Genomic DNA, 26,801 nt, shown 5'->3' on the forward strand with positions numbered 1-26,801 from the left:
AACGACTTTATTGAAGATGGAGTTGGCAAGACCTAGCCCCACTTCCCACTCCCGGAGCCGCTCCTGTCTCCCTCACTCACACGCTTTCCACAAGCTCTGCGCTTCCCTGCATCTTCCCGGGTGTCCTGGGAAGGGCTCTCTCTCTCCCCACTTATGACCCTGGGGTGGAGACCGAGTGCCCAAGCAGGCTGGCCTGTTTTTACCGTGCTCTGACATGCAGCGCTCCTGTCGGAAGGGGTGATGAGCAGGCCTCAGGAGAGCTCCTCACGCCCTGCCAGCCCTGCGCTTGGGCTGGGCTTCGTCTGCCCCAGAGCTGAAGGAGTAACGCAGGCCTGGAGCAGTGATTCTGCACGTACATTCCTTGGCATTCATGCTACTCCTCTTGCTCCCCTGGGGCCTGGGAGATGAGACCTCTGGGTGTTTGGTTTTTGTTTTGTCTGATGCTCCCAGGAAAATGAGAGCAAGTTCCGGGAAGCGCAATGAGAGCACGCAGTCAGATCTGGTATTCCCAGCTCTCCCCGTCCTCCAGACCCCTGTTGATTATCCCACGCAGGTCTCTCCTCAGGGTCCCCTGCCGAAGCCTCTCCCAGTTGGCACTGCTGCGGGAGGTACTTCGAGACACTGAGGGCGTAGGAAGGGACAGGTGGGGGCTGAAGGGACAGCCCAGCTCTAGTTTGTCCACTGAGTCTTTGTCCAAATCCTCAGAGCCCCGGGTGTGGAAGGCCTGTGCGTAGCGTTGGATCCGCTGCCGGTTGAGATCTTGCCTGTCTTCCACCCTGTGGAATGCAGGAGGACTTGAGACACAGCCAGGACTTGAGGAGCAGATCCAAGACGGATGCTTGTCTCTTATCCCCTGGTCCTCCCATCCCTGCCATTGCTGGCCTTTTCCCTTCTCTGCAGCCATGGTGGATGCTGGGGTCACTGGCCCCTTGGCGGCTAGGCCTCAGGAAGCAGCAGGCTCTGCCACAGGCTCCCTGGATGCTTTGAGAAGTCCGAGCTCCAAACGGCGCCCCTTCCTCACCAGCTCTATCAACAAGCATAGAGCCTAGGGAGCACACAGGGCTCCACAGGGACCCCAGGAGCAGGAAGCTGTCTGAGCAGAGGGACACCCTGCCGATGAGGCTTCTCAGGGGACACCTACCCCCGCGTGTCACTCACCGCAGGAACCAGCGGTCCCCCAGGCCATACTCCCGTCCGCAGATCCCGGAGCGAGGCCACAGGCAGCGAGGCAGCTTCCGCTCCAGCATCACCGTGGTGGCCACGATCTGCATATGGGAACAAAACGGGAAGTCAGAGATGAGGCTGGGTGCAGACAGAGGAAAGAGAACTGCAGACGGAGAAGAAGGCAAGAGGAGGAGAGGATGCAGGGCAAAGGTTAACAGTCTAGCAAAGGCAAGGAAACTTGAGAGCTTGTGGTTTCCCTGGGGGTGATGAACAACACCCCTGGATCTGGGAGGTGGGGCAGGCTTTTTTTTTTTTTTTTTTTTTTTTTTTTGAGACGGAGTCTTGTTGACCTGCTTCAGTGGGAGAGAGTTGATAGAGCTTGAGACCAACAATTCTTTACCCAATGACCTGACATCCATGACGCAGCCAGGCCAGAGGCAGGAGAAAGACAGGAGGTGGAAGCCCCATTCCCAGGAGCACAGGCACCAGAGAAAGCAAATAGAAAGGGCTTTTAAGGGCTCCCAGATATTTTGACCCTACAAACATAAAGGCCACTTATAAACATCCCACTTAGAATATCAATATATATTCCTGGAGAAAATACTTTTCTGAGCGAACCTTATTTCCCAGCTTAGTTTTTCCACTCCATTTTCTACACAGCATAGTTAAATGCCTTCCAGTTTGGGAAGTTTCTATTATTTTGCTGAAATGACTTTTTTAGATCAATTATTTTCTAGGTGTTTTTTAAATGAGGATTTGATTCATCTCATGGTCTTCTCTCCCTATCTTGAAGATCTGGCTGAAGATAGCTTCTGCTACTATAGGAAGTTTCGGTGCCATTATTTTTTAACACATCCAGCTTTCCACATCAAATTTTGCAGACTTAAATATTATGAAGAAGACTTGATACTCCAGTTTTTATTTGGGAACAAAATGTACTGAGTGCAATTTTAGCCACCGTTAATTTTCTTTTGATTTATTTCTTGTTGATTCCTCTAGAAAACACTGAGCTTTTAACTGTTGAGAAAACTGTGAGGCATTCTTCTCAGCGATTCCAGTATTGCCTGGTTGAATTGCTAATCAGTGCTTCTGTACATTTTGCATGATTTTGCTTGCTTTGCCACAACTGTCCAAACATAAGTAGGGTCTAGATATCCTGCCTCTCAGCTTGGCAGGTTCCTTGATAGGAAGGGGATGACTTGCCCTAAACCTCCCTGCCACCAGGGGGCTCACCTGGGCCCTCCACAGCTCATCCCGCTCATGTGCCACTCGCCAGTGAGTGTCGCCCATCATGGCAATGAGGAGGTTGAGCATGAGCAGTGTGGCGATGATGGCAAAGGCAGCATAGGTGATGCTGTACATGAAGGGCAGGTCCACGTTGTAGTTGGCTGGGCCATCGATGATGGTAAGGAACAGCTCAAAGGTGCTGAACAGGGCCATGGGGTAGTCGTAGAAGTGGCCTAGCTCCTCGGGGTCCTCTGTCTGGAAGATGATATAGAAGGCTGCTCCACCCAAGGGGGTGAGGGTTACCATGGCAACCATGCAGACGGCCAGCCCACCCCGGGCTCTGCGTGCATGTCCAAATGGTCCCTTCATCTCAATATCCCCAGCTCTGCAGTGCTCCAGACTTTGGGTTTTTATGGTCCCTAGTTTTCTATGATCCTCATCTTCTTGATCCTGAGAGCTACCTCTCCCTAACACTCCCGATTTTTCTCACCTCTGGAGGACGTCCCATCCTCTGATACCATAGGTCTCCTCTGATCTCTACATTACTACTCCTCCCCAAGTGTAGCCAGAGCCAGTGCCCCCTAGATTTTCTCATCTCCTCCCTGCCGTGGCCCCTGGTCTTGGACAGATGATTACCTGAAGCAAAGCCCAGGATGACCACAGCCATCAGCCAGCAGAATCGCATCAGGTCACCAAAAATCATCTAGCGGGAGCAGGAGGCAGAGAACATCTGCACACATTCCCCAAGCAATTGCCCCATCCAGCCTCTAACAGGTCTAATCCCGACAAGTCTCACCGCTCCACCCTCTGGGACGGGGATTGGCTATCTATGGCCTGTGGACCAGATGTACCTGACCTGTTTTGGTGTGGCCTTTGAACTGAAAAGGGTTTCTACATTTTTAAAGGATTGTTAAAAAAAAAAAGAAAAACATGCAGTGAGGCCATGTGTGGCTTGCAGAACCTGCAATGTCTACTGTTCGGCCCTTTATGGGACCGTCTGCTGACTGTGGCTCTGGGGCCTTTCTCTAGGGAGCTTTGGGGGAGGACTGACCTTCTGAATCATGATGGTGAAGGGGCCTAGCATCTGGAATCCTCGGGCGAAGTACATGACGTTGCACCAGCCCAGCACGAGTGCAAAGGACATGGGTACCACCTCCCCGCTGGCACTGATGAGCCGCATCACCATGGTCACCAGCACCATGAAGGCATAGGTGATGCTGGGAGAGCAGGGAGGAGGGCGATGAGGGAAGGGCTGGGATGATCCTGGGGACCTGACAGCAAGAATGTAGCTGGGAAAGTACCCACACATGCAGATTCAGCCTCCCCACACTCAATGCACAGGGTCATACACACAGCACTAGAGAGGGGGCTCTGGAGCTAAGGTTCTTGAGAGGTCAGGAATCCAGGGAGTGGAACTGGAGCCCTGTTGAGGGAAGGGATGGGAGTGAGAGGAAGGAAACTCACATGAGGACATGGAATGGGCCCCCAAGGATGGTCTGTCCAAAGAAGCGAGTGACCCCCATTCTGAAGATGTCTGGAATCTGAAGAGAAGTCAGGGAGACACAAAGGTACTCAGATACCGGAACTTGGGCTGGATTCCTGGGGCAGACAGCCTCACCCAGAGTCCATCCACACCTCACCTCTACCAGCAGGATGATGATAGCCCCAATGACAGTCACCAGCTCCCCCACCAGCCGGATGTCGTCCTTAGGGGTCACGTAGGCTTCCTAATGGGGGAGAAGAACAGTCAAAATGCTCAGGGCTTTCAGGCCTCTGCCCTGCATTTCCATGGTGCCCAGGGTCACCAGCCTCAGCAGATTCTTTTTAATCTGTTAGGTTTGGCTCTTCTCAAACTCTGCTCAGAGTAAGAGCATATGTATGTTTTTGTGGGCATGCATTTTGAGTTTGTACCCATATATCTGAGATTAGAGCAAGGGGAGAAATGGTGTGAGGAAGGAAAGGGACACCAGTCTCTGAGGACAGAGAGCCAAGTCCTGCTCTGCTGATCTGCTCCTACGAGGGTGTCACCTGAAATAGCTTCTGCTGTAAGAGGGTGTTGTCCCGGGGGCTGGTGCGGTTATTGGTCCTGGGCTTGAGGGGGCGGTAGATGCAGCACATGGTGAAGCAGATGATGTACAGCAGATATATGGCACCCAGTATGCAGAAGTACGGCCGCCCGTACCGCTTCCACTTGAGGCTCACCAGCTCCTTCACCGGCGTCTGGTCTAGGATCTGGCGAGCCTACAACAGAAAGAGAAGAGGCGGCTCAGAGACCCTGACACCCCTCCCCAGCCACAGCCTGCTGTCATGAGCTGTACCTCCCGCTTCTTGGTGGTGATGATAAGTTCCAGCAGGGACTGCTCATCCCCCGAGGAGTCAATCTCTGTGAGGTCATAGAGAGTCGAGGTCAGTGGTCCATATGTCCACTGGGTGTGCTTCCGCTTCTGCATCAGGTGCTGGAACATCTAAGGGAAAGTGAAGATGACTCAGGAGCAGTAAGCAAAGGGGACTGTCACAGAGTGTGGATAAGATGCATGTGCAGGAGGACAGCACCCCTGGAGAGGGTGGCTGCCCTTTCATTTTGATGACAGCCTTTAGAGGGCAGAAGAACCCACATTCACAGTGACATTCATAGGTTCCTCATCCTCTCCCATTACTCCCTGCAGAGCTTGGAAAGGGGAGACGAGAGGCTGGAGGGCCTTGCTCTGGGGGTTGAAAGGGAAGGTGGGCTGGGGCATTACAGACAATCCCAGCATGGGATCTAGACTCTGTAACCCCCAATGCCTCAGGGGAAAAGGAGTGGGCAAGAAAGGGAACAGGTAACAAGAGTGAGAGGGGTTGACAAATTTCTGAGTTGAGAATGGGATCTAAGCACCAGGGGCTGTTTTCACTTCTGTTTCTCCCAGGGCCAGCGGGGTAGGTTGAGGGTCATTAGAAAGACACCTCTTTCTAATGGGGAGCGTCTCTCACCACAGTGTTACCCTCCACTCCAGCCAGCTTGAAGGGGGTGAGACCCTGGTGATTGGGCACAAGGTCCAGGGGCTGCAGGTGGTCCCCATGTCTGTCGTAGGACAGCAGCAGGTTGTACATCTGGCAGGCAAAGGTTTTGTTGGGCTGGAGGATGAGGATGTGTAATACTGTGTTTCCTGGGGAGGACACAGGGTATCATGTGGCCACTGGCCTAAAGTCCCTGATGTCCCCATGGGGCTTCCTGAAGGTCCCAGCCCCTCTCCTCACCCTGCCCTCACTCCTTGCAGTATCCCAGCTCCCCTCCCCATCCCAGCTCTTACCCAGAGAGTCCTGGGCCCGGATGTCAGCTCCATGTTCAATGAGCAGCCGCACGATCTCCTCGCTGTTCACACAGGCAGCAAAGGACAAAGGGTGCTCCCCTGTGGACACAGAGAGATCTATGGTAGGAGAGTGCAGGATGGGGTGGGCAGTCTCCCCCAAGTGACAGCCTTATCTTCCCCCACATCTCAGCTCAGGGCTTGAGGACACTTTTCCTGCAGAACCAGAGGAAGGGTTGTGGGGTAAATTGGCCTCTAGTCTAATTAAACCCTAGAAGGATTGCTCCTCCCAGCTGCCCAACAGATACAGCTGAAGGCAAGATCCTCCTCTGCCCGGCCCTGCCCTGCCCTGCCTTGCCTTTCCCGCCTTTCCAACTGCCCGTCCTCCAAGCCCAGCCCTGCTCTCACCAAAGTAGATGAGGTTGTGGGGACTACGGCGGAAGGCGGTGCCTGTGGCTCTGGCAGAGACACTGGCCCTGCGGGTGAGCAGGGCTCGCACCAGGTTCACGTTCTGGTTCACAACAGCGATGTGCAGTGCAGTCTGACCTGGCCCAGAGATAGCTGTCAGTCACAGGTCTGTCCCCAGGATCCTGCAGGGGTCCCTCCCATATGCACCCCTGGTCTGTTTCCCTCATGGATAGCCTAGGATGGAGAACAGGGAGCCCTCGGGTGTTCAGGATTCCCAGGGGAATCCAGCTGCTGCCCATCTCTTCCTCTTCTCTAGGCCCCTGGCATTTCAGGGGGCAGGCATTCTAGTGATGGGCAGTCAGGACTGACGCGGAAGGGAGGCAGAGAAGAGAAAGAAAGAGTAAGAGGCTCAGATCCCCTTTGTCTTTCCCAAATTATCCACCACAGAGACTGACTTGAAATACCCAACCAGTCACTCCTGCTCTTCACCCCAGGCCCATGGGCCCTCACCCTCATAGAGCTCAGATGTCATGGGCTCAAAGACCAGCTCCGGGGCAGCCTCCATCAGCACCATGGCGGCCTCCAGGTTGTCATAGAGGGCTGCTATGTGTAGCGCTGTTTCCCCCATGGCTCCTGGCATTTACAGAGAGGTGGGTTATATGGCTTCCGTGGGACAGCGGATTGGAGACAATAGATTGAGAGGCCAATGGCACAAGGTCCTGGGCACTCCTGGGAGGCCCCATGTGTGGGGCTCGCCTAGGAGATCATGCTGCGTTTCTGCTTCTTACCTCTCTGGTGCACCTTGCAATCCTCATACTTGAGCAACTTGTTCAGGGCCTGGACATCATTCTCTTTGGCAGCTAGAAGGAGAGGAGACTCCCAGATCCTACGAAGGAATGGAATAGGAAAGCTGGAAACAGTGAGCATACCTAGTTGTGGAGGGAGAGGCCCTGGCTTGACTCCATTATGTGTGTGCCTCAGCAGATGTGTGTGCCTCAGCAGATGTGTGTGCCTCAGCAGATGTGTGTGCCTCAGCAGCAGGAGCCTCGGGGTCTTCAATCAAGGCAGGTGGGGCCATTGATGTCTTTTCTCTTTACAGTCAGTAAATACAAATCAACTTTTTGCCCATTTAGTATGTGTTTTGAGATTGTCCGTGACTGGTTTCCTTCCCCCCAACCCCTGGCCCCCCACCGGGTCCTGGGACCAGAACGTATCATGTGTGAATGTATTATCAGTGCATTTCAGGTATGGAGGGGAGGAGTTCTATTTAGACATGTGCTTACCTGCTAACCAGTTTACCCCTGGAGTGGCCCTGTTTGACCCTCACCAGGTGCCCTGAGATTGCCCTCCAGGATAAGCCTTGTTTTGCATGGACCAAGGGGTGCAAGGAATTCCTGTCTCATATTTGTGGAGGGAGTCATATGCAGAGGCTAGCAGGATTTCTCCTGTTGCACCATCCTCTGCCTACTCAACCTTCTCAGCAGAACCCTTTGATCCTGGCGCTTCCCTCCCAACAATAGCATCTTCAGGGCTTAACACAAAAGAACAGTGGACCATAAGAACAAGCCTGGCTCCAGGCTTTCCTTCCTCATAGGTGTTCATCCATCCATCCATTCATTCATTCATTATCTCTGTCTCTGCCTTTCTGCCTCTCGTCTTTCTTCTCACATCATCTCAACAGCCTTCCTTCTTAAAGTGGACCCCTGGATCAGCAGCAGCACATGAGTCCTTATAAGAAATGGAAATGCTCAGGCGGACCTTCCACCTAGTGAATCCAAATCTGCAGTTTAAGAAGATTTCCGGCTGATTCCTGGGCATATGAAAGTTTGAGAAGCATTGCCTAAGTGGTCCTTGCATGCAAAAACTGGTGGCAATAAATCAGAGACAAGCTCAGGGGTCTCAGTTTCCAAACAGCTCACATTAAAGTTTGCGAAGCAGTGTTCATCATTTTCAGACCAGCTGTCTAGAGGGCTTTAGGTGCTACTTTGTTTCGGCTATTGGCCCCTAAGACATAAACTATGGCCAACAATGATAGATGCAGAGAAAAAAGAGAATCCAATCTAGAGGATTCATTCATTGAATTTCATGTGCATCTGAATGTTCCCATTCTGCCTTCTTCTGACCCTTCTTGGATTTACCCAATTTGGGATTCATGGATCTGTTTATTTCGCTGAGTCAGATTAGTCTCTCCTTATTATCCACTTCTCGCTTGTTTTAGGCAAAATTATCTTCTCTGACTCCCCAGATCATCTCTTTATTCTTATTCCTACTGTGTGCTAAAAATCTCTTTTAAAATTAGAACTTACCCCAACTAAGACACATGGGTCCCTTTGATTCAATTTTCTCTCTTGGCCTGGAGCCATTTGGTCTTTATATGGGAGTAAATGAAATAACTCTATTTATCCATAGTTTGACAATTATGTGACATACAAAAAAAAAAAGACATAGACAGGAGCTCACATTCTAAAGTGCTGGGAGTGGCAAGAAATTTACTCCAGAGCTGGAGGTGGGAGGGCAATCAGGGAGGAGACATCAGCTCACTCATCTCCTCTGCCTTGACCCCATGCACAGCAGCAGCCACCAGGTCCTGTCAGTTCAACATGGAAAGCTCTCTCTTCATTCAGTCCCTACCTCCTTGCTCCTGCTAACCTTCATTAATTCAAGTCCTCATTCTCTAGCCCAAGATTAGCAAAATATTCTTTTAACCAGTTTCCCTGCACTCTACCCCTATCTATCCTTCTTGATGCTGTGGAGATAATCTTTCTAAATGGCAAATGCAAAAGTCCAATGGGTCCTTAAATGCTAAGGATAAGGAACACAGAAGCTCTTTAAGGTCTTTGTGCAACTACTTTTCCACCCTCTGCACGTCCCACCCACTCCTTAGACCTGGCATTTTGGTCTCATCCTGTCTCAGCACTGCAGAGCACACCATTCTCCCTATGTCTGTGCCCATGGGGCCCTTTCCTTCTAGAATCCAACTACCCCAGCTCACCAATTGTTCATTGTGTCTTCTGCACTGCCTATGCCTAGAAATATGCCTAGAATGGTGTAGATGCTCACTGACACCATCTGTAGAGTGAATGAATCAGCAGCAATGCCAAAAGGTGGTTTGACTTAACTGTTACTCATTATTATTTTCATCAGCTGCCCCCTAAGCCAACCTTCAGCAAGCATATAAATGAAAAATAGTACACTTGGTATGCAAACACAGCTTCAAAACAAGTTTTCTACATTCCCTTCATCGCCATCACCACATCAACCATTTGCACAAAGCCCTTTTCTCTAGATACCCTAGATTGGGGGAAAAGCTCATCGCTAGCACCACACACACACACACACACAGACGCACAGAAGTTCTTCACTCTCTCCTGTGGCCTTACTTTTATTTCAGCATCTTTCACTGGGTGCTGTAATTGCTATGTATTTGTGTCCCTTCTTCTATGCTAAGGGTACTTGAGGGAAGAGACCAGCCACTAACTCATCTTTGTATCCTTTCCCTGCCCTCCTCCAATATGCTTCCACGTTTGTGCCCCATTTTGACCAAATGTGTGAAAGATTGATGGCAAATCTAGAAATGGGTCCGAGAGAGCACCTTTTCCAAATCCAGAGTTCTACTCGTTGTATCCTAGATGTTAGTGGTGGTGGTATAGTCAACGGCAGGCTCAAATATTCCCCTTTGGTCCCTACACATCTCTGAAGCTGAAAGTGTCCCCCATAAACCTCCATTCCCTATGAATTCTGACACTCTAGTGGCCTGGGGAAAACCAAAAGCTACTGTCAGACCCAGAGTTGCTAGAGTTACCAAATAAAAACACGGGATGCTCAGTTAGATTTGAATGTTAGATGCACAATTTTTTTTTAGTATAAGTATGTCACGTGCAATATTTGGGATACACTTATACCAGCAGCCTACTAGTTATCTCAAAGTTAAATTGAACTGAGTGTCCTGCATGTTATCTGGCAACCTAGCCAGACCACACCCTGTGTGAAGAACCAGCTTATGACCCAACCCAGCAAGGTTTGTAGAGAACTAGCCTCCTCTGACTGTGAACTCCAGAATCCAGCAAAAAGGGGGGCCCAGCCTGTGGATGGGTTTTGAAGGTGTCCGGCCCAGCCATTACTTGCAATAACCTCATATGCCCACAAGGGGACAGCACAGATAGCCCTAGCTCACCTGCTTGGGAGTAAGGCTGATCCCAAAACACCTGACTCTCCTTGGGTCCCTGAAGGAGGTGCACAGAGCCGACCTACTCAAAGATTCCTGTGCTTAGGGGTCAAATAGATTTTTCAGTAGCAACTCTTCACGGGAGTTTAGATCACAACACGGGGGTCAAAGGCAGGCACACGGCTAAGCACCCTGCACAGGACGGCCCTCACTGCAAAGAATTATCCTGTCCAAAATGTCAATAGTCCAAGGTGGAGAAACCCGGATTCAGAGGTACAATTATTCATAATCCGTTTTAGAATGAGGATTCTTCACTTGAAAAGGAATCAGAAATATCCTATATATAAAAATGTTTTCTTATGGATCACTAAATACTCAACTAAGGGAGAAACAAAAAAAAGAAAGATGAAGCCTTTTAAGCTCCCACCGACGAAGTAGTCAAAAGAGATTATAGAGCAAATCTGAAATTGTAACAATATGAAAGGTATTTTCAGGTTCTAGAATGTTTTCTTTTACTAGGCAATTAATTATAATAAAATTGAACGGTCTAGTTCAACATTAGACTGGTGAAAACCCAACTAAGGGGTTCCTGGCACAAAATCTAGCACATTATTTATTGAGCAAACAGATCAATGACCTCCTTCTCAGGGCTGCTTCTGGGCCACCAGGGAAGGATTCCTGACTTCCTCTCTCCGTCTCCTCCACCCCACACCCTCATCTGCTCCTCCATCCTTGTAGATGTGTGCACTGTGTGCATGGGTCCAGTTTGGTTTTTAGGTGCTAGGAAACAAGGCAGGATCACAAGACTCTTGAGGAAAGTTCAAATAAGAGCTAGAAAGCCCCTCAGAAATTGAGTCAAATCTGCTCATGTAACAGATGGAGGAAGCAAGTCAGAGACAGAGCCACGACGCATGCCCCACTGGCCATTTCTTGGTCACAATTCTCAGTGTTAATCAGGGCTGGAAGAGGAGTTAGAGAAGGCAGGCATGGGTCCCACTAGTCTCTCCACAAATACCTTTCCCATCAGTGAGTGTGCCCTCTGGGCAGGGCTGGGGCTGGTACACAACAGGGTTGCTCGGAGTGCATGGCTTCTCGCATTCCTGGGTGGATACAGTGCTGTGCGGGGGAAGTTTATGGCCCCTCTCATTCCTGCAGCATCTCACCCATTATCACTTTTGCTCTTTACAATCCTCTAACACTAGCTGAATCGTTCTCCCATGCTTCAGAAAAGGAAACTGAAGCGGCATAACCAAATCATTGCCAGAAGATCACACGGAGTTAAAGGAAGGATGCTTGGCCAAGAATCCAGCCCCAGGCTCTGACCACTAAATTATGCTGTTCTTCTAGTTTTATGGCTCCTCCTGATTTTTCTTGGAGGTTGGGGGGCAAGCCTGAGCAGTGACCACAGATGAAGGAAAGAGCGGTAATGTGTGGGGCGGAGGCATACATTGGGCATTTGTTGGCCACCTCCCTCCAGCTCATGTTCCTGGCAATGGGGATGAGGAAGCCAAAGTGGTTTAGAGATTTGAAATCGGCTGCCATCCTAAGTGCCACAGCTCCTTTTGTGCACATGTCTATCTGCGCATTTGCAAGTAGGCGTGTGTGTAAGTATTTACCAAGGCAGGCATGCACAATATACCAGAGAAGCCCAGGGATGACTTTTCAGACACTCAATTCACACATTTCATACAGGTATTTAACCCTAAAAAAAGCTCCAACAAGCATGACCTTCCCTCCAAATTGCTCCGTAGATGACAAAGTGCCAGCATATGGGCGGGAGTGGGGTTCAGGTTAAGCAGCCTCTATGAAGCTGCCCGGGACACCCCACAGCAGCCGAAATCAGATCTCACACTTCCTCCTCTATGCTTCCAGAACACTCATTTACACCCTTCTAGTGATGTCTACTAAGCCCATCTTTAGCCCTGTATGTGCCTGTCAGTAAACTTTGCTCATAGGAATGAGAACTCCCTGAGAGCAGGAACGATGTCATATTCGTTTTCTGCAGAAAGGTGGAGTGTCTTATGTTCAATAAATGTGTAATGCATTAAATATCAGGAAGTGCTTGGATTAAAAATCCAAGCCCAAGGGAGAGACGACCTGGAAGACATGGGAGAAAGTTGAGAGCTCGACTTGGATCCCAACAATGTAGATTTAAGCAGACGGGGCTGCATGCTAAGCCCCAAGAAACATCCACTGTAGAAAGAAGAGTGTTGGGGTCCCAATCATCCAGGAGAGACTCGAAGCCTTCCTTTCTCACTAGACCATCCTGTACCCCATGGAATCCCACCCCACAGTTCTCCCTGAGTCCCCTTTGGAACAAATTCAACTTCACCATTTACTTGCTACGGGGTTCCGGGCCTGCCCCATTCATAGGGGGATAACAGGACCCACCTTCCGTTATTGTTACTGGGATGACGGACATAAGGCAGGTGGTAGTAGCTAGTACAGCACTGAGTTCTCAATCATTGTGTGCTCCTTTCTTCCATTAGCTCACCCCTCACTTGTCCATATTGTTCCTATTTACTTAGTCATCCCATGTTTATCTCAATGCCCCCATGCCTTCTCTTTGGTTGACGGCACAGATTAGGAAACTCCCCTTGCAGGCAATTTCAGCATCCTTCTGGGAAGTGCCCACCCAAAGGAGAGTCATTGCTCTGGACACCTGATATCCAGGAAGAAGAAGGCCAAGAAAGTGCAGAGGCCAGTGAGGAGATCAGGATGGGGGGGGGGGGGAATCCCTCCCAAGGGTGACATCAAGCCTTTCTAGCCAAAGGCTGCAGAGGCAGCCCCCATATGATCTGAGGAAAAGTGGGGGCAGACAGGACATGCGGAAGCAGTCTATTCTCAGCCAGACTCAGCTCAGGGCCTCCACTCTGCTTCCCCTGATATCGCACACAGGGAATCTCCACCACCTCTTCCAATCCCCCAGGCCTTTTTGCACTCTGTGCCTGGATCCCCTGGCCCTGGGGTCCTAAGAGTGGGAAGAGGATGAGTGAAGCCAGTGAGGACGACCTCCTCTCTAACAACAATGCCATTCTGTTGCCCCAAGATGTCATCGGCCAAACATGTGCTCCAGTCCCCACTCTCCCAGGCCTTGGCGGAGAGGTGGGCGGCTGGAGAGACGGGAAGCCATAATTCACAGAAAAAGACCATTTGCAGCCCAGAATCCTTCAGCAAAAGAAAACACAGGGGCCTCCAGGCAGCCTCCCCAGTCAGGCTAAAGCAGGCTCCTACTCTTGGGGACAGAGAAAAACCCTAAGACACGAAGACTTCAGGCTTGCCTCTATGAACAGACACAGTATCTGCCTCCTTCGTGACCCAGGGAAAGCCCCAGCAGGCAGGACTTCCTTCTAGCATGCCACCAACTGGGTAGGGACCTCTATCAGAGACCTTGAAGAAGAGAACACATGCAGGCATAGCCCCGAGTTCCGATTCCCCGCTCCTCTCCCGCTCTGTACTCTAAGCTGCCATGGTGAAGAAAGCAGGACATGGGTTTAGGAAGTTTTCAGGGGCTGGAAGCCGCCAGTGAATGTCCTTAGGGATTAAACTCTAGAGTCTCGATTTCCACCACCTGAATGCGGAAGAGCACCGGTCCTCGGAACATCTGTTATTTTGACCCGCTTCCCCCCCAGTCCCCACCTGCACTGAGAGAGAAATAAACCTCAAGGTTGGGTTTGAGCTTTGTGGGTCTTCATATCCCCGCAGTGCTGGGCAAATAGTAAGGCCTTGGTCAATGTCTGACGAGACAAATACATAGGAATGGTAACTTTTTTCACATTTCGTCTTATTTTCTGGTTCCTGGTGTCTGCAGTTCTCTCTGCTTCATTCATTGAATCGTTCACTCATTCCTCCATGCGAACATATGTATACTATGTGTTCCTGCCAGAGAGACTGTTCTAGAGGCAAGCAGTGGAGATACAGAAGGCATTGTCCTCATCTGCCGTCCCCTCTTGGGTGGAGGGGCTATGATGCTCTATCCTTACAAGCCCCAGCAAGGTGCCTGGCCCTGAGAGAAGCACTCACGAGAGGCTTACAGACTCGAATTAGATCTTAAGATAGTGAACACCTGTGCCCATCTCAGCCCCGTCCTCTTTCACTAGCCCTACAGGCTGAGGCTCTTGAGACAGAATGCTCCCAAGGAGCCAGTCCAGGCCTGGGAGCACCATCTGTCCAGCCAGAGGTGCCAAACAAAGACGGGAGGTGAGGGAGGGGTGAGGGGTAGAGGTGCAGGCCTGGGGAGGTAGGGAAGGGAGCAGACCAAGGGGGCCTTACCTCTTCTGCTGCAGCAGGTTCTGCTCATCTCGGCTCTGGGCCCAGGACTCCCGTCTCTGGAACCATCTGCAGAACTTGCTCCATAGGCGGAGAATTAGCCCTTTCTCCTTGGGCAGTGGTAAACCCATGGGGTGTAGGGCCGGCTCCTTGGGGGCCTGAGGCCGAGGCCAGACCCTGACGGGACTCAGCCTTGGGGCCACATCAGCCCCCCCAAGGGCCGGCCTGCCCTCTCCCTGTAGAGGTCCCGTCTCCTGTCTCCCGCCTTCCTGACGAGTTCCTTGGGAGTCTCCCAGCAGCCCCAGCCAGTCTGGAGAGGGCTGTGAGTTTGTTACACTTGGCAGAGCCAGCCAAGACTCTGCAGGGCTGGCCTGTCAGGAGCTCCTGCTGGGAGTGAGCAGGAGGAGCCAAAGCTGCATGGACATGCCCTCCCTCCTCCCAAATTACCTGAGATTTAAAGACACAGGCCAGTCACAGACCTGCCTACCAAGGGGGCCTTGTGCCAACTCCAATTCTTTCTCCACCCAGGGCTCTCTCCCTGTCCCCAGGCCAGTCACAACTTGGGAGGCCTTCAGAAAGACTGGTGAGGCCTCCGTTGGATGTCAGAACACCCAGTGACCTACCCTGAGAGACTCCAGGCCGTGAGAAAGGAGGGGAGGAGTCAGGGCAGGCCCATTCCCAATGTTGAGGGCTACCAGAGGGAGCGCCCCACTTTCCCACAGTGCCTCTTCTGCCGGCCACCTGCCTCACTCTCTGCCTCCCCCTATTTATGTCCTGGAGAATTCAATTTTCTGGACACTTCCAGTTTCATTCTTGCCAGGCCCAAAATAGGTATATAAATTGCGAAGATTCTCAGTTCTCCCAGACTTTCCTCTCCGTCCCCATCACCTCTGGGTCAGCAAACTTCTTCTGGAAGGGCTGATAGGGAATGTAAAGATGTTAGGTTTTGCAGGCCATGTACACTCTCTAATGTACGTTATTCTTTGGTTTTGTTGAGGTGGTTGTTCTCTAACCACCCCCGAAGATGTAAAATGCATTCTTCGCTCACCAGCCAGGGCACAAAATCTAGCTCTGGGCAGACCCCCTGCTCGGGAGCTCCACAGACTTGTCCACAATGCCCCATGCATGGGGTGGATGCCCAATAAAATACAGGACACGTGGTCAAATTTGAATTTTAGATAAACAACAAAGAATTTTTTAGTATAAATATACCCCACATTTTGCAAGTATTCTATCTGCCAGCCTTCCCATGGAGGTGACATTTATTCAGCTGCTACTGTGTGCTGGGCCTTTTAACTGAGCGTTCCCAGGTAAACTCGTAACAAACCTGCAAGGCAGGTATTATTATCCACATTGTACTGATGGGAGAAACCAAAGCTCACCGTGGTAAAGGAACTCTCCCAAGGCCATAGAGGTGGCAGAGGCAAGATTCACACCCATCCCTCATTCCAAGCCCACTTCTTTCTCCCTAGCACACCTCCTCATTCTAACTGGCCAACAGAGTTTCAGAGAGGTTAAGTGACTCGCACAGTCATACAGAAGAATGATGGCATTAAGCATGGCCCATCGTCTTCCCACAACAAAGAGCTCCATCATGAGCTTGCTGGAAGCTGTCGGAAAGGTCATTTAGTTCAACTTTTCCACTGGAAAGAGGCAGAAGCCCGGGCTTATCCAATCTCCTGGTGCCAGCCAGGTGCCAATAGCCTAGGGGCAGGTGTCTGGGTGCTCAGAGTCACAGGTGTGTGGATCACTTCCTAGCTTCAGAGTCTGTTTTGTCCTAACTTTCTCTGACTCAGAGTTGGAAGACCCGGCCAGGGGAGTGTGTGTATGGCCTGTGTATGGCATGTGTGCCCATGTACATTTGTGTGTGGTGTTTGTGCGTGTGTTCACGATGTGCATCAGTGGAGTGTTTTGTGTGTGGTAGGCTGTATGTATATGATGTGCCTGTGGTGTGTTTGGTATGTGTCTATGTGTGTGTGATATATGCGGTATGTGTAAGTATGGCCTGTAGAGTGTGTGGATGTGGTGTCTGTGATGGTATGTGTGATGTGTGTGTTGTGTGTATATGTATTGTGGAAAGATTGTTGCATGTGTGTTGTGTGTATGGTGTGTAGTGGGTGATGTATATGGTACATTTAAGGTATGTGTGCGTGTACATGATGTGTGTGTGTGTGTGTGTGTGTGGTGTATAGGATGCATGGTTTGTGTAGTGTATGGTGGGTTTAGTATGTGCGTATGTATGGTGTGTGTTGTGTGTGTATGAATGTCATGGGGTGTGTGTCATATGTGCTGTGTGTGGGGGCAGTCGGTGTGTGGAGGGAGGTGGATGCCGAGGTAGGGCAGGGGAGAGAAGGACCCCTTCAAGTGGAAAGCTATTTGTGTTCCTGCCGCTGGACAGAGGCCAGGCCACGCAGTCCTGAGCAAACAGTTCAATTGGATTAGCTTCGTCCCCACCCACCTGAGTCAGTGGGTTCGGGCTGGGTTGGGGGAAGGTGCTAGAACCCAAACCTTGAACCCCAAGACCTTTGTGCCCATTAAGCCAGTGGTTTGTCGATTGCTGATCCATTTAGCTTCAAAGACCTATTTAGCTTCAAAGACCCCAGTTTAGTGTTTGGTGCAGAAGGGGATAAAGCAATGAGGCCTTCATTACACTGGGGAGGGAGGCTGGGGGAGGGAGGCTTGGGGAGGGAGACTTAGGGAGGGAGGAGGATAGGAGGAGGACAAAGTTGTTTTCCAATGCTCTTCCTCTTCCTCAGCCTACTCCACCTGGTGTTGTGCATGGATCAGCCAACAGACTCAAAATAGGGGGGTCCGGATGGGAGGGGAGGACAAGTTTGCAGGATATAAGCTTCTGGCTGCAATGTTCTCTTGGTCTTTGGACCTAACATCGTATCAGTAAGGGAAGGTGGCCCTAGGGTAGGTGGCACTATCCCCAGAAGCTCCTGAAAGCACCCCCACTAATCACTGTCAGTCTCGCATCTTTTTTTTTTTTTTTTTGAGACAGAGTCTTGCTCTGTCATCCAGGCTGGAGTGCAGTGGCGTGATCTCGGCTTACTGCAAGCCCTGCCTCCTGGGTTCACACCATTCTCCTGCCTCAGCCTCCCGGGTAGCTGGTACTACAGGCGCCCGCCACCACGCCCAGCTAATTTTTTCTATTTTTAGTAGAGACGGGGTTTCTTTCTTTTTTTTTGAGACAGAGTCTCGCTCTGTCACCCAGGCTGGAGTGCAGTGGTGCAATCTCGGCTCACTGCAAGCTCCGCCTCCCGGGTTCACGCCCTTCTCCTGCCTCAGCCTCTCCGAGTATCTGGGACTACAGGCACCCGCCACCACGCCCGGCTAATTTTTTGTATTTTTTTAGTAGAGACGGGGTTTCACCATGTTAGCCAGGATGGTATCGATCTCCTGACCTCATGATCCACCTGCCTCGGCCTCCCAAAGTGCTGGGATTACAGGCGTGAGCCACCACATCCAGTCTCAGTCTCACATCTTAAACCTGCATCCCATATTGCTGGTTTCCAGGGGACAGGAAGGATGCCGTGGACCTCCTTCTCCCTTGAGATTAGCACAGCCCCCTCTGTGCCACTCCACCCCAGGGCAGCACCTCCTGACATGGGAGGAATCGGTTCTGTAACCCACAGTCAAGGAGTGGGCATGCCCAGGAGGCTGTGGGTTTTGGGGTGAAGGGGGTGAGGTGGAGACTGGAGATCCTGGGAGAGCGCTCACGGGGCTGGCCTCTCCCGGTTCCCTTGCCCAACTCCAAAAATAATAAGACTTTTGTGACTCTGAGTGAGTCGCTATTCCTCTCAATGGTTTTATCCATAATGATGAGTGCATGGCCTGACCTCTTGTCTGCCCTCATGGTGGCTTCTGACCAAGCCCTGAAGAGAACCGAAGGGGTCAGGAGCCAAGAGGGAGGGAGGACAGGACCGGAGCAGGCAACCCGGGGACCAGGTGATTAAACCAGTCCTCCCTGCCTGGGGCTGAGCCTCAAATGCTAAGTGAAAGTGAGGTCCTCAGGCTTCCCTGGGGGCCCCAGGGCAGAGTGTCAGAGCCTCCTCTGAGGGCCCCTGAGAGGGGCTGAGAGGTCACAGGTACACAGTCCTGAGCTGGGGGCATAGGAGCTGTTTGGAGCTCCTGTGCCCCTGATGTTTCCGCATTTGGGGCACAATTTCTCGACCCTGGCACTATTGATATCTCGGAACAAATAAGTCTTTTCTGCAGGGGCTGTCCTAGGCATTGTAGGAAGTTTAGCAGCATCCGAGCCTCCACTCACTGGGTGAGAGTAGCATGTCCCTCCCCGCCATCGTGACCACCAAGGAATGTCTTTACATGCTGCTCAGTGTCTCCTGCCATTGGCAAAATCATTCTCCATTGAGAACCACTGATTTAGAGCCAGAAAATATATATACATATATAGTCTTTTTCTGGCCTTGTCACTTTTTATTTGCCCTATGTCTTTCTATGTTTCACTCAGTTTTTCCTCTCTTACTGCCTCTGTCACTGTGCAATAGTATGTCTGCTCCCTTGGCCTTAGTCTCTGTGGTGAGGGGTGTGTGTATGTGTGTGTAGTGTGTGTGTACATGCACTGCATGTGTGTGGTATTTGGGGGGTGTACTGGTGTATTTGTATAGTGTGTGTGATATTTTGGGGGTGTATTGGTGTATTTGTATAGTGTGTGTGGTATTTTGGGAGTGTATTGGTGTATTTGTATAGTGTGTGTGGTATACGTGTTGTGGTATGTCAAGTGTCAGTGTGTGGCCTGTGTCAGTGTCCCCTGGCCTCTTGGAGGGCGTGTCCTTGCTCTCTGCTCATGAGGGATGGAACCAGCAAGGGGCAGTGAGGTCAAAAGCATTGCTTACTCACTCAGCTTGGAGTTTGTTCCAGTCACTGGGTTCACCAGCCATGCGCCAACTCATAAAGCCTGCAAAGGAGCCCATGACAGTTAGTGCATGCACACACACACCCCTGCAGACACACACACACACACCCCTGCAGACACACACACACACACCCCTGCAGACACACACACCCCTACAGACACACACACACCCCTGCAGACACACACACACACCCCTGCAGACACACACACACACCCCTGCAGACACACACACACCCCTGCAGACACACACACCCCTACAGACACACACACACCCCTGCAGACACACACACACACCCCTGCAGACACACACACACACCCCTGCAGACACACACACACCCCTGCAGACACACACACCCCTACAGACACACACACACCCCTGCAGACACACACACACACCCCTGCAGACACACACACCCCTACAGACACACACACACACCTGCAGACACACACACACACACCCCTGCAGACACACACACACACACCCCTGCAGACACACACACACACCCCTGCAGACATACACACACACCCCTGCAGACACACACATGCACACACACACACACCCCTACAGACACACACACACACCTGCAGACACACACACACCTGTGGACACACACACATGCACACACACACACCTGCAGACACACACACACCTGCAGACACACACACATGCACATGTACACACCACATATACACACATCAACATACACACATACACCCCATACCACACACACACACCTCACACCACACACACATGCACACCACACATCACACAGCCCACACACACCACACCCACATGCAGCCCACACACAGGCAGCACACACCACCCATACCACACATACACACCACATACATACCACACACACACACCACCACCACACATACATGCACAGCAGACACCACACAACCCCCGCACAAACTACACACATGCAGCACACACCTACCACATACACACCACATACCACACATACTACATACCACACACACACCACACACATATGCGTCACACACCACATACATCGCACACACACCACATACCACACACATCATGCACACATACACACTACAGACACCGCACACACACACACACACACCCTACCCCCCACACCTCCCACCCCAGGGATGGGGGCGCGGTACGCTGCTGTGGTGCCTGACTGGAGGTGTCGGACTGTCTCACTGGCTCTGTGGTTCCCTGGGAAGCACTTTGTTCTGAAACTCTCCAATGTCCTTTCCTACTCAAACATCCAGTGCATCTGAAGAAATATGCTTCACCCACGGTTCCAATGCACACGAAGTCACTTCAACTTTCATAGGTCAAGAGGTCTAATTTATTGCAGAACTGCCATGCCCCTTTCCCTAGAAAGCGACTTTAGTCCCGGATCCCTTTTCTCATCCCAATCACTCGTTACAGCTCCATCCCTGGGGCTTCAAGCCCTCATTTCCTACCTCCCAGTCCTTGGCCCCACAGAACCTCCGCACTCAAGGAGCTTCACCCTCCACACGCTTCCTTGGCAAGATCTGGGGGCAAGATCCAAGAGGAGGGTGGTTGAAGGGCTGAGTTGGAGATGAAAATAGGGCACAGGGAGGCAGAGGTGATGAGCAGCCCCACCATGCAGCCAGTTTCACCGTCTAGATATGCATGTGCATGTTATTTGACATAAATGTATGCATGGTGTATTTTGTGTCAAAATGAATCAATACATGACCGCGATGTTCAAGAGCAGTTGTGTGTGTGCACACGCAGGTGTCTGTTTTCCAGCATCTTCCCAGCAGTCTATAGATTTCAAGACCCACAGGCATTCAGTCCTCCTGGGCCCCTACCCCTGTGTAGAATGCACCCAAAGGGCATACGTGGGCATCTGTATAGCCACCCTCCCCTCTTGTCCATTTCTCCCCACTGTCTGCCAGTTCTCACCCCTCTCCTCTCCCACTCCCCTCCTCAGTGGAAGGTGGGTCCAACCTTGGGAGCACTCATGTAGTTTACAGCCCCTCCGTCACCCTCTCAATGAGTTTGAGTCCCCCAGCCAGAAGATGTCAGGGGAAGGGCTGAGTGCTGATCTGGGGAGAATGGGTACTGACCCTCTTGGGTTTGTGAGAGGAGGACTGAAGCTTTGGAGGAAGCCCATATGCCCCACCTGCCCCGCCCAGCTGCAGCTAGAGTCCCCCTGCCCGCTGCATGGGTCCCCTGACATCTGGTACCCGCAGGAGGATGCCAAGCTCCTCAGTCTTGCCATGGGCCCAGCCTCTGGTCCTTCTGGACATGTTTCCCCCAAGCCTCTTTTTTCTGCCCCTCATCTTTTTCTCTCTTCCTCATGAGACCCCACCCCAAGTTCTCCTCCCTGTGAAAACTGGACCCCAGTCCTCTTCGCTCTACCACACCTGGCCCCATCTCTTCTCTTGCAGGCACAAAACACAACCAAGAAGAGAGGCTGCAGCCCCTTGGGAAGCTTTACAAGTAGGCGAAGTGTGCCTTGCAGCGGATCGGCTTTCTGGGAGAGGTAAAACGGAATGAGCAATTGATCTTTAATAAAGAGAGCTGCATTCTAACCCCAGCTGACCAGAAATCACTCAGTGTCCTTGGCCAAGTCACTTACATTTTCATGTCCTGATCTACAAAAATAAGGACTCCAGATATTGAGTGCACCTGCTCCCTTTCCCATTCTCTGTTCTCCCAGGCAGCCCCCTCTCAGCTTCCAGCTATAGGCAGGATGGAGCTCAAAGCTTCATTGTGTCAGAAAGGGCTCATCTCTCAGGTTAAGCCTGACTGTCTTTGTCTCTGAGTGACACAGGAAGGAGAGAGCAGGCTGCAGGCAGAACATGGCGACACAAAGCCTCTGACTCTCCTCTGACCTTCCGAATGACAGGATTCTGTGGTCCAAGTAGCTCTGGCTGAAGAGAGGGTGAAGCTCCTGAACCATGGTGATTCTCACAGCTCTGGAAAGCCACAGATATGGAGGGGACAAGGTGCGTGGTCCTTCTGACAAGGCGGGAGTGGGCTGGCTCCCCAGTCCAGGGCAGTGTCCCCCAACTCTGGACTCTAGGTCACCAACTGTTTTTACTCCATGAGAACCTGGCTGTTGCCTCTTAGCCAGAGAGTGGGGAAGGGAGGGTATGTGGGGCCACTAAGCCCAGAGTAAACAGCATTATTTGGGGCTCGGAAGACAGGAACAAGCCTTTATCCCAAAGCCCATCGTGGCTGTTAAAAATTCAAACCCAAAGCAAAATTCTTTTCCAGAAGCATGCCGTCTGCTCACCATAGACTTCTGGGCAGCAGCCCTGCAGGGGTGGCATTTGATTGCCAATCTTCCCCTGGTTGTCCCCACCTGCACTTATTCTCTCTTCAACCAACAAACTCAGTGAAAGGGCAGCCAGTGAGAAGAACTCTACTGAATTCTATTTAAGGCAAGCACTCACCCAAACACCCCACCACCTCCTTAAAAAAGAAAAAAAAGCAAAATGCCAAACTTGTTTAAGAGTAGTAGGGGGTGGTTTAACAGGTACAGACATGGCCAAACCATGGGAGGGGGACACACTGGAAGCAAGCTGCTTCTTCTGGAAGGTCTGGGTCTGAGGGGTCCAGGACAGAGAGACCCAGGAGCAGGGAAGGAGCAGAACTGAGGGGGAGGAAGTCCCTTGGAGGTGGAGTAGGGACACACCCAAGAACCTAGGAGCTGGGAGGCACCAGCGAGTCAGGGTGCAAACCTTCCCCAACTTTTCTCACAACTGGAGCTTCGCCCCTGGATAGAACTGCAGTAGGGAGAAGGTGGTGGTCCAGCCTCCCCCTGGACCACAGGGTGGTGCTAAGCTGAGACACCAGGGACTGGGCAGATTCTGTGGCAGACACCTGAGCTGGGAGGCTGAGAGGAAGGTGGAGTGGCAGGAGCTGAGGGGGCCAGGAGGTGGTGTCCCAGCTGGGTACGGGGAGGGATGGAAGCCAAACAGTGTGTTCTCCAGACGCCTGTAGGGAAATCCTGGACCTAGCTGGGCACCAGGAGCGTGAGGTCCCTAGTCAGTCACTACAGTAACAGGAACTAGAAAATTAAAAAAAAAAAAAAAGACTTCAGCTATTCTGCAACTCCCCACCTCCCCAGCCCCCATCACACATTGTTCTTGGAGCATGGGGCATGGTTCCCTGCTGTGTGTAGTGCCCTGTGAACGTGGGAGTGTGGATGCTGGAGTGTGCAACTTGGCTTTGTTTGAGCGTGTGTGTGCTGGTACAAGCATGGGGCAAGGTGGGAATGGGCGACTGCTGGAGTATACAATGATCTCCCGATAGGAATCTGTTTACCCATCACCCCTGTCATCACAGAGCTATGTGCTGTACCCTGGGAGCAGCTCTCCTGCCGGGGGCTCCCACTTGCCCTCCTTTATCTTCTCCTCCTCCTTCTCCTTGCTTTGCCAAGGTTTCTAACTACAAGAGCTGACTTTGGAGTGTCTGAGGGGCCCCTGAGCCTTCAAGCTGCTGGGAAGTCCAGGTACTGTTTTGCAGGCAGTACTGGGCCTAAAATTCTTACACGCAGATCACAGTGCAGAAGGAAACTATCGGCACAGGACTGCCTATCTGAGTCAACACTGAAGGTGCTGGTGGATGATTCTCTGACTGAAGTTGTGTGCCCAGCACTGATGGTGGCTGCTGCAATGTACTAAACACACTGTCAGAGGTATGCAAGTGCCTGTGAGCTGAGAGATTCAAAGGTGTCTCTTAGTTCCATTATCTGTGTTCACCCTTGCTACAGACTTTGTGAAGAGGGTCGTGCTCCACCCACCAGGATCTGGATTTGTCCATCTGTCCATACAACGAGGGAACCTTTGTGGAGACAGATCTCTCCAGGAGCCCAGAAATCCTGGGTCATTGCTCTGCTCCATTCTGGTGAGATCTGTGACTTCAATCAGACAATCTCTCTGAGAATCAGCTTCCTTGTCTGTAAAATAGGAACGCTAAATACTTCCCTGTTTACTTTATGGGGTTGTTTTTAGGATTAAAGAAGATAACGACCGTGAAAAGACTTTATACACCATAAAGTGTCATATGAATGCAAGTCACTTGTTTTATCATTTTGCTTTGGGGGGAGTATTTGAAATCCAACCCATCTAGGAAACAGCTTTCTGGTAGAGACTTTAGAACTGTCATCGCAGGGGCTCTGAATTGTGAGGTAGAAGTACAAGGTCTTGGAGCCAGATAAATTTGGGTTCAAAATCGGACTCTGCCAATTACTGGCTGAGTGATATTAGTCAAATTAGCACACCCCTCTCAGCCTTAGTTTCCTTATCTACAAAATGAGCACAGTAGTAGTCAGTTGACCTTAGGCAAGTAACTCACCCTCTCTGGGCCTTTGTTGCCTGTCTGTAAAATAAGGATGAATTGCAGGCTCCTGAGAATTAGATGAGAGAGAAGAGTGTGGGAGGCAGCTGGCCCATGGCCAATAAACGGTAATAGCCTCTGTTCTTATTCCCTCATTCTTCTCTTCTATGGCTCTTATTCTGCCTTGGAGCCCTTTCAGTGATAGACCACATTACCCTCTGGTGAGCAAATCCGCTCTCTCCCTCCAGGAGACTAGAGTAGATCCTGCCTCAGGCTGTTACCGCCTACACAGGGTGGGTTTCTGTATCATCCCTTCCATAGACCTCACCCCCTGCTCTCCCAAAGAGACTGTTTACATCTAAGTCCCTTGTTCACTGTTGACTTGAGTAGTGAGGAAATAGCGGTTATGGCATTTCCCCTGCACCAGGCTCTCTAACCAGGCCAATCCCGCCCCAGTTCAGGAAGATGCCCCAGATGATCTGTTCATAAACTCCAGCTCATCCTCTGAAGCCCAACTTGAATGTCGAACTCTCTCTTTTCTTCCCTAGGCACCCAACTCTACCCAGTAAGGGCCAGTCCCTGCCTCCTCCGTGCCCCCACCTCTCTTCCCTCCTGCCCATGTGGAAAGGATCTTACTGCACTAACATTGTCCCTTTGCTTGCCTATTTTTCCCACTTGGAGAGTCTCAAAGGAAGAGGCTAAATCACATCACATTCTTCTTTTTCCGCATTGGAGTGCCTGGCATAGAGTTTATGATGAACTACGTTTTATGAGGAATGAGCTGTGCCTGGGAAATTACAAGCTATTTAATAGGTATATTTTCTTTCCTAGGCCCCAAGGGTAAAAGGTGGCCCAGTGCACAAGAGAGGGGCTCAGAAGGTGGTGAAGAACAAGGAAAGGTGGCAGGGAGGTGTGTATGTGTGCCTGGTGGGAGTGGGGAGGGGGTTTTTCAATCCCCAGCTCACACACAGAGAAATGGCCGTCTGCTCTTGAAAGATTAATTGGTCTGGAGAAGGGGGGAAGGGAGCAGCAGCTAGGTTGGAGGAAAGGACATGGTGTGTGTAGCAAAGACACCTGTGTCCCCAGCCATTCCCACCCTCCCGCCCTGAGCTTCCCCATCAGGGCTGACCTGGGACCCAGAGGGAAGGAGTGATCACTGACCTGAGACCTGGGGGGTTGGCACAGAGGCCATGGAACCTGGGATTGCCTCCCTCTTGCCCCTCAGGTTCACCAAGTTCACCCGTGGAGGGAGGGAGAGAGAGAAGGGAAAGAGACAGAGACATCTGCCTGGGTAAAGAAAGAACAAGTTGCTTGGGCAACCTGGCTGAACCCCGTCTCTGCCAAAAAACAAACAAACAAAAAACTAGCCAGGCATGGTGGTGCACCTGTAGTCCCAGTTATTTGGGAGGCTGAGAGCTGAGTTGAGACTGCAGTGAGCCATGATCACACCACTGCACTCCAGCCTGAGCAACAGCGTAAGACCCTGTCCCCCCAAAAAAGAAAGAACAAGTTGTTGCAACCCTCCCTTTGCAGCTGCCCTCTCTGGATGTGGCTTATTTAGGGAGAAGAGAGAGACTACAGGATGAGGGGCTGGAATCTGAGAGTTCCTGAAGAAGTAAAGAGCCATCATTGGGGGGTTAACCTCTCTGACCCATGGGCATGAGAGAGGCTCTAAGGACCTGGCCAGTGTCACCTTCATGGAGCCATGGCCTTTTGTTTCTACATCTCTTTCCCTTATCTCCTTATTTCTGAATTGGAAGATAGTGTCCAGAGGGGGCTGAGAAAAAGCAGAGGGAGGAACAGCACAAGAGAAGGGAACCAGGGCAGCCCAAGGTATTGCAATCACTCCTTATAGCAGTAAAATTTTAGGAACATGTGTGCTTTCACATGCTTGGTGCTATTTTCTTGTCATAATCATGTCAGGTGTACAAGTCAGAAATGATCATCATCATTGACTGATATACAGGTTTCTTCAGCTAATACCATGGCAGAGCTGGGGAGGAAAACCGGGTTTTCACATGCACACGTCATCCGTCAGGGGCCCCCATTCTCGAGGGAGCTCTGCTCATGGGGATGAGAAAAGAGGCAGCGGCTGAGGTGGCC

The 26,801-nt window shown here is 51.3% G+C and overlaps 1 protein-coding gene across 1 annotated transcript; it reads right to left on the reverse strand.

Annotated features, from left to right (window-relative positions):
- Positions 1-493: 493 nt before the first annotated feature.
- LOC129485125 (transient receptor potential cation channel subfamily V member 6) lies at positions 494-14,880 on the reverse strand. Its single transcript, XM_055284313.2, has 15 exons — positions 14,524-14,880; positions 6,875-6,972; positions 6,597-6,719; positions 6,087-6,224; positions 5,682-5,780; positions 5,362-5,537; positions 4,710-4,856; positions 4,420-4,632; positions 4,032-4,118; positions 3,856-3,932; positions 3,443-3,608; positions 3,028-3,094; positions 2,398-2,666; positions 1,159-1,265; positions 494-776 (listed from the first exon to the last, which is right to left on the reverse strand). Exons 1-15 carry the CDS (start codon positions 14,649-14,651, stop codon positions 494-496), a joined length of 2,178 nt encoding a protein of 725 aa, XP_055140288.1. The 5' UTR covers positions 14,652-14,880.
- Positions 14,881-26,801: the final 11,921 nt, after the last annotated feature.

This window comes from Symphalangus syndactylus, chromosome 6 (assembly GCF_028878055.3).
Source record: "Symphalangus syndactylus isolate Jambi chromosome 6, NHGRI_mSymSyn1-v2.1_pri, whole genome shotgun sequence".
Lineage (NCBI taxonomy): Eukaryota > Metazoa > Chordata > Mammalia > Primates > Hylobatidae > Symphalangus > Symphalangus syndactylus.

Excerpts from the sequence above, each read along its gene's own strand:
- LOC129485125 (XM_055284313.2), bottom strand. The coding sequence starts at position 14,651 with ATGGGTTTACCACTGCCCAAGGAGAAAGGGCTAATTCTCCGCCTATGG. Across the intron at positions 3,933-4,031 it reads TCATCATCCTGCTGGTAGAG|ATTCCAGACATCTTCAGAAT; the intron begins GTGAGGTGTGGA and ends ACTTCTCTTCAG. Across the intron at positions 2,667-3,027 it reads CATCCTGGGCTTTGCTTCAG|CCTTCTATATCATCTTCCAG; the intron begins GTAATCATCTGT and ends TGGGTGGAGCAG.